The sequence below is a fragment of the Hylaeus volcanicus genome, chromosome 4 (genome assembly GCF_026283585.1).
Source record: "Hylaeus volcanicus isolate JK05 chromosome 4, UHH_iyHylVolc1.0_haploid, whole genome shotgun sequence".
In the NCBI taxonomy this organism is placed as follows: domain Eukaryota; kingdom Metazoa; phylum Arthropoda; class Insecta; order Hymenoptera; family Colletidae; genus Hylaeus; species Hylaeus volcanicus.
Genome location: NC_071979.1, coordinates 29,808,588 through 29,825,272, shown reverse-complemented (window position 1 = coordinate 29,825,272; position 16,685 = coordinate 29,808,588). Strand labels below are relative to the sequence as shown.

Below are 16,685 nucleotides of genomic sequence, written 5' to 3'. Positions count from 1 at the left end.
TTTGTACTAATATGTCGGTCTCGAATGTGTTAAACGTAAGCGATGTCGCGAAGGGATGCAACAACTCGACTCGACTCGACGCGAAGCTATCGCTTGTATGGCGGTTGGAAGGAAAGTTTAACGTCAAGTTGCGGCTGCGACGATGTTTCCGCGACGGCGTCAAATTCAGGCGGTTCGCTCGAAAATTTATTACAGTCTACTGCCAAAGTTGAACGACTTGCGGATCGACCGTGTCGTGCTACGTCGCCGACAATAGTTTCGCGCTTATTCAAAAACCTGTCAACCTCGTTCCATCCGTTTGTTGATCCGACTAGCAGCGAGTCCATCATAAAGACATTTCATATTTTTTTACAATTCTTTTGGGCGTCCAAAAAAAATTTCTCGATACGCATACTTTTTATTCTTAGCGAGTAATTGACGGGCATAGTTGTAGGACACTGTTGTCGAGACGATTCGATCGCACGACGTTTCAATAGATTTTGGAAAACCGTCCGTGCAACGACGATCGCGTGATCGATGAGGTGGAAAAGGAGAAAGGGAGAAACCCCTTCTGATAATAATAGGTAGGAGCAACTCGAACTCCCTTTTGACGTCGTTGGTTTCTTTGGCAATTAACGGTGGGAACCGTGTAACGAGAGCATAGCTACGCGAATGAACGTACGAAAGAGGGTGAAAGACAAGAAGAGGGTTAGGATTAAAAGGGAGGACTCTGACCGATGCCTTGTCGCCGACTTCAAAGACCCCTGACTTGCAAAGATGGGCAGAATTTTATTCGAATTGTAAATGACGAGTAGAATGAAACGTACAATTGGAAATTAAGGAAGGAGGAGTTGACTTGTTTAAATAATCGCAATTTCACTTTCTAAGAGCGATTCGTAGCCGTTATATTCAATTGTTTATCTTTCTCGTACGTTATTCAAAATTTATCCATCTCCAACTCTTCCTGAAACATATCGTTTGAACCTCGCTGGATCCTCCGAGATGCGAACCAGTAGACACCCAGTCGGGAGAGGAAATCGTCGCGAATCGTTGCGCTACGCTACGCGAATGTTCAATTTCGAGCGAAATAGCAGCCGTCCGCGTTTGACTAATGAAAATTTAATCGACGAGCTCGTTGGTGGGTAGCGTTAATTTCGAAAATGAAATCACTCCGCGTACCGGTGTCGGTAATTATCGCAACAGAAATTGCGCCCGCGAACGCACGTTTAGTTCGTTTAACGATCGCGAATAATCGCGACAACGATCTCCGTCGAGCGAAGAAGAATCGAGGAACGATACAAACATCTTCTCGAGGAAAATGCTGGACGATCGCGACTTTCCTAATCGTGCATTGTGGCGATTGTCGATATCTTGGGAGGAATTCAGCAAACGGGCGGACGTTGGTGTACCGAGCAAACGAGACGGGCGTCGCGTCGCGTCGCGTCGGCCAAAAGTAATCGAGTCCTCGTGTACGAAACTCGAAAGAAACGTCTGCGACGCTTGCGCTTTGCGACTGTTACTATTAATTATTATTACTATTATTTATCGACATCCACAGGTCTACATCATTTGTACATACATTTGTTAAACAAGCAGATATTGAAAAATATTCGAATTCGCGTTTAAGCGAGCGTGATTTACATTACAATGCCGTAGATTTTTTCGCGAAAAATCGATCGAGGCCTAACTGAAAATTCTCGGAATTTTACAAACTCGACGGCTGGGATACTTTACGTTCGTATTTCGCGTTACGTAATCTAGAAAAGACTCGCACGATACGGAATTTTGTTATCGAACCGGGCTATATTTCAAACGTTATTGCAAGATATCACGAAAGTAAAGGGTTACCCGACTTGGCACCACCGGTAGAAAATTTATGCTCGCCCAGAGTATTCGACGGTGCTCGGTATTTTATTAGTTTCACCGTTCTAACGAATTTCGTTCAAGTCGAACGAATTTATACTCCCGTTTGGTTAAAGAAATCTTTCCTTTCTTTTACCAAGTAACGACAAGAAAAAACCACAAACACTTTACCAAGCGCGTATCGAGAGCTCGACGAGTCGGATGACCTCGACTCGACGACGATCAACGAGAACCATTGTTCCTCCGTTGGTCCGTAGCACGCCGATATCCTAGATTCCGAGACGATCGCGTACCGATTTATCCGTGAACGGCGGGAAATCGTCGAGACGATGAATCGAGGAATAGAAAGACTCGAGGCCCTTTCGCGCCTACTTCCGGGATTGTCGTCCAGTCGAGCAAACAGCAGAATCTTCCAAGTTGTTTGCTCTAGTCCACTTTGCTTTGGTTTTTCATTCTTTTGTCCGTTATCGAATATAACGGACAGACAGTATTGCTATTGATTAAAATTTGTTTCTTTCTCGCAGGTTTATCGCGTTTTGCAACGCGTCCTACAAAACTCCGACGAGCGGTAAAAGCAAAAAGATTTTATGCGATCTGAACCAATCTCGGGAAAGTCGTGCACAACGTTGCCAGGTTTTTGTAAAGAGTCTTGAGAGCGGTCGAACGAGACGGGGAACGGTCGCAGCGAACGACAAAAGTCACGCGACGCTACAGTCTCGTTCACAGGACGCAAAAACGAACCGACCCCGACGCCGATGACATCCAAAGGAACGTTCCTTGGCGTCTCCGTCGTCGCTAATTTTCTTTGCGCGTGCATGTCAGGCGATAAACGACGTTCCGTTCTCCGTTTACTCGTTCGGGCTGATGCTCGACATTCGACGCGTCGCGCTCGTTTCCGTGCCCGTCGAGTACAGATTGCGGCGGACGGCCGCGTCCCTCGCGCATTTCCGAAGACGCCGTCGGTTACGAGCACCGAACGTACCTTAAGCGCGATTGAAGCGGAACAGCCGGCTGGCAACTCGGCCGTAATCGAATTAAGTGCATTATCGAGGAGGAACGAGCCGGCGAAACACGAAACAGCCGTGAACGGGAAAGCCCGAAAACAGTTTAGACGCGTTAAAGCACCTCCTTAAGTAACGCGTGCTTTCGCGATAATCGTTTCGCGCAAGTCAACAGGACACCCAACATTCGTTTAGCGAAATCGCGACGTCACCACCAGGACGACCGAGATTGCTCGAGCCATCTCGGTCGGACGCGCCTCCGTTTTCCATTTTCCCTCCACTCTCGCCTAAATAGTCGCGCAACGTAAAACCTAGACCGCTTGTTTGCCTCGTCTTGGAAGCTTCGTCGCGCGATCTTGCCCCAACTTGATCGAAAGTGGGTTAAATCGCGCACTGGTCGAACACCAAGGTGGAATTGGTTTTGCGAGTAGAGGAAAGCGTGCCACGCTGCATCACTAGCTCGACCTCTACACGCCAATATCTCGCAGAAGAATAAAATTTCCGTTTATTTCGCTAGCGAATGGAAACGGATAACATCCTGATGATGCGTTCACCGATTGTTCCAACCAAGATAGATTACGTTCACCGGTCGTCCACTTTCGCTACAAAGTATATCTACAGCTGGGACAATTTTGTCGAAAATTTTAGGTCTCGTAGCGAGTGGTCGGTGATCAATATATTAATTGGCAATTACAGTCTCGCGTCGACGTCGACGATATATCCGTTTGGCGATTAATATGGCATTAACTCGAAATTCAATAATGGAGCTCCATCTCGCACTTTTTTGATCGGGTATTACGCGGAAACGGAATCAAGTCGCGGGCGAAGCCGATACGCGCAACGAGTTCCTCGTCGACGCCGATAATCCGAGCGTTCTGCCGTCAGAGCTGGGGGGACCATCTTTGCCCGGGAACAATCGATTTTCTCCGGATTTATACGTCGGAAATTGTACGCTGCGGATCGGGAAACAGAAACGATTTCTCGCTGCCGTGACGGATCTCGATACGCGAAGCGTGCCAAACGAAAATCTGCAAATATTTTCGTCAAACGATTTTTGTAATACGATTACGCGATGGCACGGAACGTACTTGGACCGAGGGAACCTGAAACTCGATGAACCGTCCCCGACGAATCGGGACCAAACCTTTTTCTCCCGAATCGGCAGCGTCGTGCAACGTTAACCAGGATTCGTCGAAAACCATTGCAACCGAATTCGATAAATCTTATCGACGCGACGCGACGCGCCACGCACTCTCGATAAGCGGTTTCGATATCACCGGCGAATCTATTTGAATTTGTTTCGCGAGCTCGATCACTGTCAACGTCCAACCGACCATTGAAAAGCTTAACTTTGAACTGACAACCGCTGGACTTTGTCGAACCTTTGTCTATATTTTGTCCTGGCTTTGATAACGAGTGACGTTCGGGTTCCCGTCAAATATTTATATTTTCGTCGTTGATTTCGGTGCGACGAGATTTCTAATATGCCCAATGAAAGATGACGAATTGTGCCGTATTCTCGATCTTTCGAATCTTCCGAGTTTGCCCTGCCGCGAAAACACGGCGTTGGCGAGAAATAATGGTAAAAAGGATGGTAAGGTATCATCTTTTATCCCGGCTTTTTTGGCAAAAGAAATATAACACGCCATTTCCACTGGCATTTGCGTTTCGTGTGCGTTACAACGTAAAAATCGGAGGCTGGCCGAAGCCGCAACCGCTGCCACAAAGTTGAGCCGTAACGAGCGTTCGCTGTTTTCGCTCGTTCTCCCTTCCTTTCGATCACCGTGGCTACCGAGTTTTGGGAAATATCCGCAATTCTCGATTTTCGTTGACGCAATTGCCACCGACACTTTGAATTCCCTCTATGCGGACTAATAATCGATACACGGGAATTCTACCGTGCGGCTAGCGCTCATCCAGAAAAGTCACGGTCTTGTTTTCGTGTCAATCGCGCTCGAAAAATGACGCTGTTTGGCATTCGAGTGGTCGTAACTCGAACCGAACGGTGATAAATACGAGGTGAAATAATTATTAGGCGAGACCGCGAGGAACGCGACATCGACGCGCGTTCGCAACGCTTGCTCTTAATTATTTATCGACCTTTCCCGATACTTGTTCGTTCTCGCATCGTCGGCCATAAAATCGAAAGCTTTTACCACCAGACCGTTCCCATAGATCAAGGATGCGCAACGTACACGACCGTCGGATGATTTAACGTGGCCCGCGGCCTAATTTTAATATAACAGAAGATTCTGTTAACTTTAGCACGAGTAAAGCTGGGTCACGAGATTACAGAGACGAGCGAAATTCTTATCGAAACGTTAACTTTGATATAAAAGTTCGAGTAACGAAAAAAGGTATATAACTCGTTATTTTGAAATCGGTAATTCCATTATAATTTTGATCTGGATTTACGCGACACACCTAACGCGAATTGTAAAAATCTTTCAGACGTATATCTTAAATTGTAACAAGTTTCGTATTTTATTTCTGTTCCAGGAAGTGCAACGAGATTGAGGCATTCGAGACACCTAGACGTGAGATCGCAGTCCTCGACTGACGAGGAATTAACGGTGAGTGCTTTTAGAATCCCTCTTGATTCGATTTCTCACCCTTGAAACTGCCGCTTCCTTCCTTCGTTCCGTTTTCTATTCTCTTACCGTGGTATCTCGTCGACTGGATTCGTTTCTTTTTCCTTTTGCCCCGCGTCTCGGGATCTTTCGAACGGTCTTGAAAACCGCATCTTTCCTCGCTCCAGCCGTGGATAATAGATTCGCTGCGTTGAATCCCGCGATCGCGAACCGCCTCAAATATTTACGCGATCCGGCTGCCGCTTCGCTGCGTCGACCGATTCTCTCGAACCTTTTTCCCGTGGCACGATCGCCGAATCGTCGGATCCTACGCGGAAAGCGTTAAGATTGCCGGAAACCTGGCAAGGATAAACCATCGTTAACGTACTCAATTTTAACGTCGTCTCGAGAAACCGTAGGAAAGCCAGAGGAAGATCTCTCGTGGTATTGAGTTTACAGATGAGAGTTCGCCCGCGACACATAGCCAACTTCCGTGGTAACTTTGAGAACAGGATCGAACGCGAAGGAATATCGGTATCAGGTTTTCGCTCCAAACTTACCTTATTCCGGTAATCGAAACCGCGCAATCACGAAAAACTGTGGAGGACCAACTGTTGACTCGAATAATTGATGGAACGAAGCGGTACATTTTTATTCCTCTCGAGTCGATAAGAGCAGAAACGCAACTCGCCCAATCTTCGCTAATCTTTTTTCTTTGATATTCGCAGATGCAGCAGAACGAAAATCACAATCACAAGCCAGTGTTTTTGAATTGCTCAAAATACGCGCCGATCGTGAAGGAGGAGGAACCTGCAGGTACCGTGGTAATTCAAGTGCACGCCGAGGACAGGGATCATCCGGACGACGGAGGTACGTCGAAACACGAAATCTGAGAATTTAAGATTGATGCGTATCGTTTTGTGTCGGGCACATTTTTCTACTTTTTACACGTGTATCCCGACTACGTTTATATCCCGTCGTATGGTTCGTTCCCGCATAGAAAAATTGAAATCAAACTGCAGCTTCGTATCGCGTTGGTAAAACCAATCGGCTAATGCATCGGTTTAAGGAAAGGACAGAATTCAAATCGTCAACTTTGCAATAACAATTACTCTTACTTCTTCCCACGGAGAGTATACGTTTACTTTGTCGCGAGATAACTCTACGAGAAAGTCTGTTTCTAAAAAATTGTGACGTTTCGTTCGTTTGCTCTCGATGCGCTAAATTCAACGCGACTCGCGGCTGCCAAACGGGTCAACGCAGAAACTCGAACCGAATTCCGAGTAGAACAATTAATTTGATCGAAAGAACGAGAAGCGTCCGCGGAATAACTCGATCGTTTGCTCGTATGCAGGTACGATCACGTACAGCTTCGTAACGGCCCCTGGCGAAAAACTGAAATTCGAGATCAACAACAGAACTGGGTTGATCAGGACGACACAGGTGCTGGACAGGGACGAGCCTGCTCGAGAGAAGGAAGCCTACTTGACCGTTTTCGCGACGGACAACGGAAGACCGCAACTCGACGACGTGTGCACGTTCAAAGTTACTATCGAGGACGTGAACGACAATTCGCCAGTTTTCGACAAAGTGGTAAGTGATTTCGAGTAGGGATTCGTCCGAGTACTCCATGGGTCATCGCTCGATTCGTCCACGGTTCTTGTCACCGCGTACCTACCGACGAAAATCGATCCTTTCAGCGCCACCGACGGTCGCTTACCGTCGGCAGATTCCACTCTCGAGACCGTACGAGTTTTCCTTAAACTTTCGAAAACTTGATCGCGTCTGTCTTTCGGATTTCGGAGCTTACAGCGCTAGATAAACCGCATCGAGAACCTTATCGGACGAATGTGTAACGCGTGTCACGTTCGGACTACCCGTGGACGTTTTAACGTTTTAACGTTTTTAAGCGTCGGTGAAATAAAATGTTCGTAAACCGAAATTCGCTAACCGAATCGAATCGAGTCATAACATCTAATACAGTTTCTTTCGATGCCACACGCTTTCGTGACCCCTTCACGACCCAAACGACCAATATTTTTCATTCGTCCGCCAACGAACGCGTCGTCCTTACCTTCTTACGACTGTGCTACTAACCACCTTTTGCTTCGTTTTTGTTTCTTTGTCTAAACCCAGGTCTTCCGTGGATACGTATGGAAGGTTGGTCTCGAATTTTGCGGTGTGAATGTAATTTCAGTGTTTTCTGTGGGAATGCGAATGCGAATGCGTATGCGTCGTTTTTTGTTCCGTATCCGATAGCTTGCGCGATACGGACGGTAGAATCGCGCTGTCGAACGCATAATGCCAATCGACTAATTCCTGTCGCTTGTTATTTAACGTCTCTTTTTCATTTCGTACACCTGATGGAAGGCGCGAACGTAGAAAAGTAATCCCAGCGATCCTACCGATCGTATCGAAGATTGTCGTGCATATGATCCCGTAACGTTCTCGCGGTTAGATCTCGACGCATGCACCCACGCGTAGGTAATTAGAAGAAAAAGAGGGATGCGTTGCGCGCACGAATACGTTTCGAGCCGTTTGCACGAGAGACGTCCCATCGATCGTGTGCACCCGAAATCGCTGTCGGAGACGTTGTTCGAGCGAAACCGAATCTCATTTGTTTTCCGGTTGGCGATCGCGTCGACCCGTAGGCGTACACAGAGTCCGTGCCGCAAGACTTACCCCTGGGCCACGAGGTGATGAGAGTCTCCGCCACCGACATCGACGACGGCAACAATTCCGTCGTCTACTACAGCTTGTCGCCGAAGAGGCCGGAGGACGGAGTCTACTTTCGAATAGATCGCAACACCGGCGTGATATTTCTCGAGAGAACCATCGACGTGAGTATCCGTTTACGAATGTTGGCATTTAACGAGTGTACGAGTCCGTTGGACGACTCGATTCATCGATCGAATCGACCATCCGCAGAGGAATCCTGACTACAAGTTCAGCATGACGGCAACGGCCGAAGACCAGGGCGAGATTCCAAAATCAAGCGTGATCGATCTGGACATTCGGGTGGTGGAATCTCACAAAAAGGCTCCAGCCTTTTTACCGAGATCCGCGGAACCGATTCGACTGCCCGAGAATTTCAACGACTTCGAACAGAGCATAGTGCGATTGACGGCCATCTCGAACAGCGGGGACAACACCGGCCTCCTTTTCGAGCTCGTCACCGGTAAAACGGAGCAGACAAACAAAGGAAACACTTTCAGGTAAGCGAGAACGATTCTTTCCGTTTAGTACAGTCCGCGGCCAACAGACATCCGATCTAGGCTACACCGAAACCGGAACTTGGACGAGTGCGGGAGTCGGGAGTTTTAGACTCGTTCTCTCCGTAGGTTGGAATCAACCAAGAACGTTGCAGACATCAAGCTCGCTCATGCTCTCGACTACGAGAGCAACACGATGTACACGTTGATCGTGCGAGTCCAGAATAAGTACCAGTTGGCTGCCGAAACCTTGATCGACATCGAGGTGCTGGACGTGAACGACAACATCCCAGTGTTTCGCGAAATGACGAAAGGTAGCGTGCTCGAGAACGAACCGCCGGGGGTGCCGGTGATGCAAGTGCGAGCGATCGACGCCGATGGGACTTCAGCGCACAATCAGGTACGATGTTTCCTCCTCTCGTCGTTTCCCCTCGCGCGTTTCTTCTTCATCGTCGCTCATTCTTCTCGTTTCTCGCGGTTAAGGTTACCTACGAGCTGGTGGACAACTTTCGCGATCGGTTCGCCATCGACAAGTACACCGGCAAAATCACCACTTTGACCAAGTTCGACAGAGAAGAAGAGGACACGTACAACGTGAAGATCATCGCCGTAGACAATTCGCCGAGTGCTCTGTTCAAGACCGGCGAGCACAACAAGGGACAGCAAGTGTTTCGAATCGAGATAGCGGACAAGAACGACAACGCTCCTCATTTCACTCAAGCTGTCTACACGGCCAACTCGATCCTCGAGGACGCGAACATCAACGCTCCGGTCACCGAGGTGAAAGCTCTCGATTCGGACACGGCCAGTCCGGTCACCTACAGCATCATATACGGAAACACCGACGACAGCTTTTACATCGAGGGCACCACAGGCAAGATTCGCGTGAAGAAGCCTCTGGACTACGAGAAGATCACGGAATACAGCTTGACCGTCAAGGCCTTCGATGGCTTGTACAACGACACGGCTCAAGTCAAGATCTTCATCGAAAACGTCAACGACAATCCACCCGTCTTCGAGGATTTCAATAAAAATCCGACCATCGAGGAGGAGAAGTTGGTCGAAGGTGAGAGTGGGGTCGGACGAGTCGTAATAACAATAGCGATAATAACGTTTTCGCGTATAACACTAAAGGACCTAAAAATTCTTTGATTCTTTTTCAGGCTGCATCACCACAGTGGTCGCCTACGATCCCGATATAAAGGATAGGAACGCCGATCAGCACATCACGTACTCCATCGTGAAAGAAGATCAGCAACCTCTGATAGGAATCGATAAAACTGGTTGCATGACGTTGAAGAAACCCTTGGATCGAGACTCACCGTTGGGTTATTCGATGTGGACCGTAAGTGTATAGAAACAGGGCGTTTACGGGGATTAGAGATTAATTTGTTCGAATATCGATGCTCGTTTCAGGTGATAGTGATGGCGCGGGACGAGAATGGATCCCCGACCGCATTGCGAGAGACGGTCATGGTGAACATCACGTTGATCGATATAAACGATAACGCGCCGTTCCTTGATATGCAGAATCCGGTAGTGTGGGACGAAAACGAACCACCGGGGAAGATCACGGATCTGAAGGCCCGAGACTACGATTCAGACGTGAACGGTCCGCCGTTTCAATTCGAGATCGACCAAGTCACCGCGGACCAAGTGATCTTGGCCAAGTTTTCGATTCGCGACGCCGAATTGTACGCAAACGTCGAATTCGACAGAGAGAAACGAAAAAGTTACAACATTCCTATAGCGATCACGGACAGCGGACAACCACCGATGACCGGCACATCGACGCTGACCGTGATCATCGGCGACAAAAACGACAATCCGATGTCAGAGGGCTCGAGTTCCATATTCGTCTACAACTATAAAGGCGACGCGCCCAACACGGAAATCGGACGAGTGTACGTCAACGACCCCGACGACTGGGACTTGAACGATAAACACTTTGCCTGGGCCTCGTCGCACGACGGCTTTCACTTGAATCCAGATAACGGCATGGTCACTTTACTCTCGGGTACTTCGAACGACACTTTCGTTCTCAAGTTCCTCGTCACCGAGCACAACGATATATACATTCCTCGGCACCAGGTGAACGCCTACGTAAACGTTACCGTGAAGGAGCTGCCCGAAGAAGCGGTAGCCAGGTCTGGTTCCGTACGACTTTTCGGAATAAGCGCCGAGAAATTTGTCGAGCCCGACGAGTTGGGTATCAGCAAGAAGGAGATATTTCAAGAGAGGATCGCGAACATGTTGAACGCGTCGGTGGAGAACGTTGACGTGTTCACGGTGCTTCACTCTCCTCATCACAACAACAAAAGCTTGCTAGACGTTCGATTCTCGGCCCATGGTAGTCCCTATTACGCTCCCGAGAAGTTGAACACGATTCTCGCGGAACACGTGAAAGAAATGGAGCAGGAGCTCAAAACGGACATTTTGCTAGTGAACATCGACGAGTGTCTGTTCGAGAAACAGCACTGCAACGACTCCTGCCGCAGTTACTTGAACGTCAGCACGGTTCCGTACCCAGTCTATACCAACACTAGCTCGTTCGTTGGCGTACGAGCGGTCGTTGATCCGCAGTGCACCTGCCACGTGGCCGAGCCAATCGTTTGTTTGAACGGAGGCACTCCACTAGCGGAGCGTTGCGAATGCCCGCCCGATTTCGAAGGACCGAGGTGCGAACTGCTGGGCATCGGCTTCCAGGGTGACGGATGGGCCATCATGCCCCCGCCTGGTCAAGCTTGCGACGACTCTCATTTGAGTAAGTCTGCTGTCATTCTCTTCGCTTTGTACTTTTATCTCGACTTTTTCAAACTACCAACTTGATACTATATTATAACGGATGCAACGAACAACAGGTCTGGAAATAATTCCCCAAATCGACGACGGCCTGGTGTTTTACTTCGGTCCGATGACCTACAGTCCCAAACTTGGAGTTCAAGACTTTATGTCTTTGGAACTTCAAAAAGGATACGCGGTTGTTTACATGGATTATGGAACGGGCACTACGCGACTCGATCAGAAGCAAATCAAACTCACCGACGGCAAAAGTCACAGGATCGACGTTTACTGGACGAAGAACGTAAGCGCTTTTTCCCGATTCGTCGCTTGCGGGACGGTTTTGAAATGTTGTTTCTTCGGTTAATCGAATTTTTACTCGTTACAGTCGATCGAGATGAAAGTGGACAACTGCGGCATATCGGCTTGCATGAGTCTAACCGCGCCCCAAGGCTCGAACGAATTCTTGAACGTCAACAGTCCGATTCAGGTCGGAGGGAGCATGATCAATTTTGCCCAGCTTGCCTCGCAGCTGAAATGGGACTTTACACCTACCAATAAAGGATTCGTCGGTTGCATACGCAACATGACCTTCAATGGAAACGTAACGTCGCTATTTTCCAGTCGCTTGGACCGCCTGTTTAACGCGACGAAGGAATGATTCATTTCTAACCAAGCGTATCGATTTTTCGTGTGTTTCAGACGTATAATTTGGGAATGCCCTCGTTATCGAGAAACGCGGATCCAGGTTGCGATCACCGAATGGCAAAGGCCGTTTCCTTCGGAATCGATACGAACTTTCTAGTCGCGATACTGGTTTGCGTGGCCATCTTGTTGATACTGTTGCTGGCGGTGGTGGTGCACAGGCGAAAAACGGACGACCTTTACAAGGACATGGACGATATCAGAGAAAATATTATCAATTACGAGGACGAAGGAGGCGGCGAGGTTGACACGGGTTACGACTTGAACGTTCTAAGAACTATTTACGACGCTCCGCCCATCGACTCGAAAATAGCGCCGGTTGGTTTGCAGGGAAGAGGTAAGAGTAAACGAGTTAGTTGCTCGTTTCAAGGGTCTCGATGATCGAGCAAATTCTTGGAAAAGTTGCTTAATTTATACGGTGTTATATTCGTTTCCTTTTCAAGCACCGGACGAAGTTCCAGACATTTGCGGTTTCTTGGACGGCAAGAAGGAAAGCTGCGACAAGGATCCCGACACGAATCCCTTCGACGACGTCAGGCACTACGCGTACGAGGGCGAAGGCAACTCCGAGGGTTCCTTATCGTCCTTAGCCTCGTGTACGTATATTATATCGACGATCATCGTAAGCTACAGTTGGAAAAATTGTTCGCGGCGTCGAACAAAATTGAACGTACCGTTCATTTCGAATGTTTGCTTCCAGGTACCGACGACGGAGATCTCAAGTTTAACTACCTTTCGAATTTCGGGCCAAGGTTCCGAAAGTTAGCGGACATGTACGGAGAAGAGCCCAGCGACGAAGAGAGCGACGGTGTCGGCGAACGGGAGAGCGAGAGCTGGTGTTGAGTCTCGAGAGCGGTCAAATTTTCACGAAAAATTATTCGCGAGTTTCTCTCATTTTGTACTTAACCGACGCGAGGACTTTCTTTGCGTTCTCTCGTCACCGTAACTCGATCAGCTGAACGCAATCGGAGACAACGGGGGGACGTTGCGCCTTCGACGCTCTTTCCCCTCCACCAGTTTTACATCGCACGGATGCCAAAGCGGCAAAAACAAACTGGACAAGTATTTTGCCGACAACGACGATTCATTCCCACGCGGTCGACGCGAACGAATATTGCGTGTTTCGTTCGAACAGACCGCGGTAACGGAATCGTCGCGTATTATTTTACTCGCGGAGACTGACGATTCTCGTTCCAACGAGCGAGAAATCAAATTTACGCTACTCTTGGAGGCGGTTCCTTCGTCTCGCGCGACGTCGCGACTAGGAATCGATAGAAGCCGATTAGAGGATTAGGGTAAACGACGAAACGAGCGATAATATATTTTCTTCATTCGCGGCTCGTATCAAAGCAGAAAAGGAATACGCTATCTTATATTTTATTATTTCATCATCGAAATCGCCGGACAACGATGAAAGGTCATGCGCGACGTGTACTAAAATCGATGGCCCCGATTTCGATGAAATAACATTTTTTTTTTGGCGAGCACTGTACGAGCCCGCAACCTGGACCTTCGATTTGAGCGCATCCTGTATATCGTTCGCTCAGTGACGCCTCGCCCGAGGAAGACTGCGATGATTTATTATGCCAGCGAAACGATAGATTCTCGGGCGTCAAGTACCGAGTAGTAACAAGAGAGGACGCTACACTTTGATTTCAACCGTTACTATATTTCGCGTGCATTCCAACGAGGAGCGGAACCACGCGATGCCATGCACCAGTGTTGGGGAAAATTGAATCAAAGAAACGATAGACGATTGAGATTGAAATGGATAGTCGTTAATTGTTCGCAATGATCGACGATTAATTTAATCATAATCTTTGCGAGCGGTTAACTCGAATAGTCGACTGACGTTAATCGCGATTAATTCCGACGATTGAATTTTTAATCGCATCGCGCAATCGATGATTTAATTGAGAAGGACTAATCGAGTAACGCCCGACTCTGTTATTCTCTCATCGATTGCTCGCGATTTTATTATCGGACGTAATCGCGACATACGGCTAGATCTCCGACAGCGAAGGAATACACGGACGCGTATCCTTCCGAGAACGATACAGCAGCAATCAATTTGTAAGTTTGGCAATCATTCGAGTTATGAAGTTTTTCGACTATTTTTTTATACGTTACATTATATAAATATAAGTAAATAAATATATACGTATGTATATGTACACAAGCGAGCGCGAGACGCGCCGTACAGGAAATCTAAATACGAATGGATCTAGATATCGAAACAAGAGACGTATCGAGGAAATACTAGCGGTGTAAACGCGACGTTTAATCGCGATGCACAACAAGGCAAGCGATTCGAGTGACGGAAGTTCGGAACAAAGGCAGCGGGAAAGAAGGAGCGGTTTCGCTCCGTTATTTAACTTATAGAATATTTTATTAACTGGATGTGCGTGAGTGAGAAATCGTGTACGGAGTGTGCTACTATCACGTATAGCAAATACAGATATAGTTATAAATAGAAATACAAATACAAATACAAATATATACGTACATACAGGTATGCGTAGGTCGAGACGATTCGCGGTCGTATTACTGCAAGACGCAGACGCAACGATCAATGACGCGCACGCGTCTCTCTGTGGCGTGCACGTGTTCCTCGAGGTTTGCGATTAGCGGCGAGTTACGACTATTGTAATAAGAAACAACGAGAAAAAGAGCGACACACACTCGCTGTATTCAAGAGGGTGTCAGACATTGCGGCCGATCAGAGACGACTCGAAAACCGATGAAAGGAGATCGAGTGCCATACCATGCAACCGGCGTTGATTTATCGTTTTTAGCCTGTAATCGATACCTACCGAATAGTTTTACCGGGAAAAGATTGCGCACGAATACACGCGATACGTTGTTACATTATTTGGACTCGAGCAATTCCGAGACGACGATCGATTATCTGAAACGGATGTTACCTCGCCTCGGAAGTGCTCGGCCGTCCGTTCTCTTCCATTCGGCATGCGTATCGCGTAATTTCGTTCGTAGGTCGTATCGCTCCATCTCGAAGAACAATTTCTACGCCTATATATATATATGTATATGTATGTATACATATGTGTATGTATATTCGTGTACCTATGTACGCGTGCACGCACGTACGTACACGCATATATATGTGATAATAATTTGTAAGCTTTTTGTACGATAAATCAGTGACGATATATATGTATAAATACGTAAACGCATCGTCCGCGCGTTAGGCGCGTCGAGAGAAACGGGGAGAGAATAAAAAAACTAACGTGTAATTTATACGATAAAGAATGCAGCTTAGACGAAAGCGTGTGATCTCAGAGGATATGTAAACGGGTGGGTGAATCGTGCGTATCGATACACAAAACGAATGGCTGCCAGCTTCTTTAGACGCTTGCCACGGAGAACAACGACGAACCGCGAGTACCTACGGTCGCGCGGAGAACATCACCGGCGGTAGAGATCGGCAAAATTTATACAATTTACATTTGCGTTTCATTCCACGATACGAATTGAAATTTCTGTTCAACGGATAAATGGTTACTCATCTTCTACTCGTTATTTTGCCCATCCTCGACCGACGGAAACATTGTCGATGTCGATGCCGCACCCGTCATATCAATGCGCTTTTCAGCGGTTTTGCAGTACAAAAAGAACGTTTCCGTCGATGAACGTCGCGAGACAAACTCGCCGCGCACCGTGGAAAGCCAACCGATCGCGACGAAATCGAAACGACGGATAGTTTTCGTTCGAGCTTCCTCGATTCTTACCATTTCCGTCGAAACACGAACAAACTCCGATTCGCCGTAGCATCAGATTTTCTTTTCTTCCTTCTCGTCTATATTTTTCCCCCCTTCCTTTCTTTTAGTTCCGTTTTTTCGATTTCAACGTGACGAGTTGGCGCGTACGAAAAAATCACGGCGCTAAAGAGCCGTTCGCGATAATTTTACTCGAACACTGCCCTTCTATACTAGAGAAAAAAAAAAAACAGACGAAATATCATTTTCGCCCGCGATTCTTTTTCAACGCTTTTCCATTCGATCCGATCGAATCGACTATTCTTCCGTTCAAAGGAAGAACGATGAAATGATTACGCATCGTAGGCAGGATGACGAAAAGAGGGGTGTGAGAGGGAGAACGGTGCAGGAGGAAGTTGAACGAAGATACGTGCGTACACAGGCTTCTTGTACATTATCCAGGGTACGCGTAAACGAATAGCTTCGCGACCTACTCAACATGTGATAGTCGATGGCAAGGCATACTATATGTGCACACCTTTGTCCTTTACCCGCGATCCATCTATCGTCGTCAAAAGATACGTGTAATTTCCTTTTTTTTGTAGCAATAAAGTGGAATTCGAATACAAACGTGGAGAGGCCCCCCCTGATATATCGAACACCTCGGACGGTAACGGACCGGAAATTGCCCGAGAGAGACGAGTAACGTTTAATTAACCGTATTCTGGTCGGGCTTCGCGTCCCGACGATCTATCCGTCCCCGAGCGAGAAAGAAACCCTTTTCGACTCCGATTGAGAAATATTCGACGAAGCCAGGAACGACAATCGCAATAATCATTTTCGAGAATCGTTCTATTC

At 47.6% G+C, this 16,685-nt stretch overlaps 1 protein-coding gene across 3 annotated transcripts in view; it reads left to right on the top strand.

The window, feature by feature from the left end:
- LOC128875910 (DE-cadherin) overlaps window positions 1–16,457 on the top strand; it is a 64,287-nt gene extending 47,830 nt beyond the window's left edge. Inside the window, exons 2-15 of one of the 3 annotated variants that reach the window (XM_054121929.1) lie at window positions 5,343–5,416; window positions 6,142–6,283; window positions 6,768–7,006; window positions 8,065–8,253; window positions 8,342–8,628; window positions 8,755–9,025; window positions 9,109–9,691; window positions 9,789–9,970; window positions 10,042–11,389; window positions 11,487–11,710; window positions 11,795–12,010; window positions 12,109–12,448; window positions 12,573–12,707; window positions 12,812–16,457. In XM_054121929.1, the coding sequence (XP_053977904.1) occupies window positions 5,343–5,416; window positions 6,142–6,283; window positions 6,768–7,006; window positions 8,065–8,253; window positions 8,342–8,628; window positions 8,755–9,025; window positions 9,109–9,691; window positions 9,789–9,970; window positions 10,042–11,389; window positions 11,487–11,710; window positions 11,795–12,010; window positions 12,109–12,448; window positions 12,573–12,707; window positions 12,812–12,954 (4,373 nt within the window). In that variant the 3' untranslated portion in view covers window positions 12,955–16,457. Of the gene's footprint in view, window positions 1–5,342; window positions 5,417–6,141; window positions 6,284–6,767; window positions 7,007–8,064; window positions 8,254–8,341; window positions 8,629–8,754; window positions 9,026–9,108; window positions 9,692–9,788; window positions 9,971–10,041; window positions 11,390–11,486; window positions 11,711–11,794; window positions 12,011–12,108; window positions 12,449–12,554; window positions 12,708–12,811 lie in introns of all 3 variants that reach the window. The other 2 variants (XM_054121928.1, XM_054121927.1) reach the window with 2 other exon arrangements.
- Window positions 16,458–16,685: the final 228 nt, after the last annotated feature.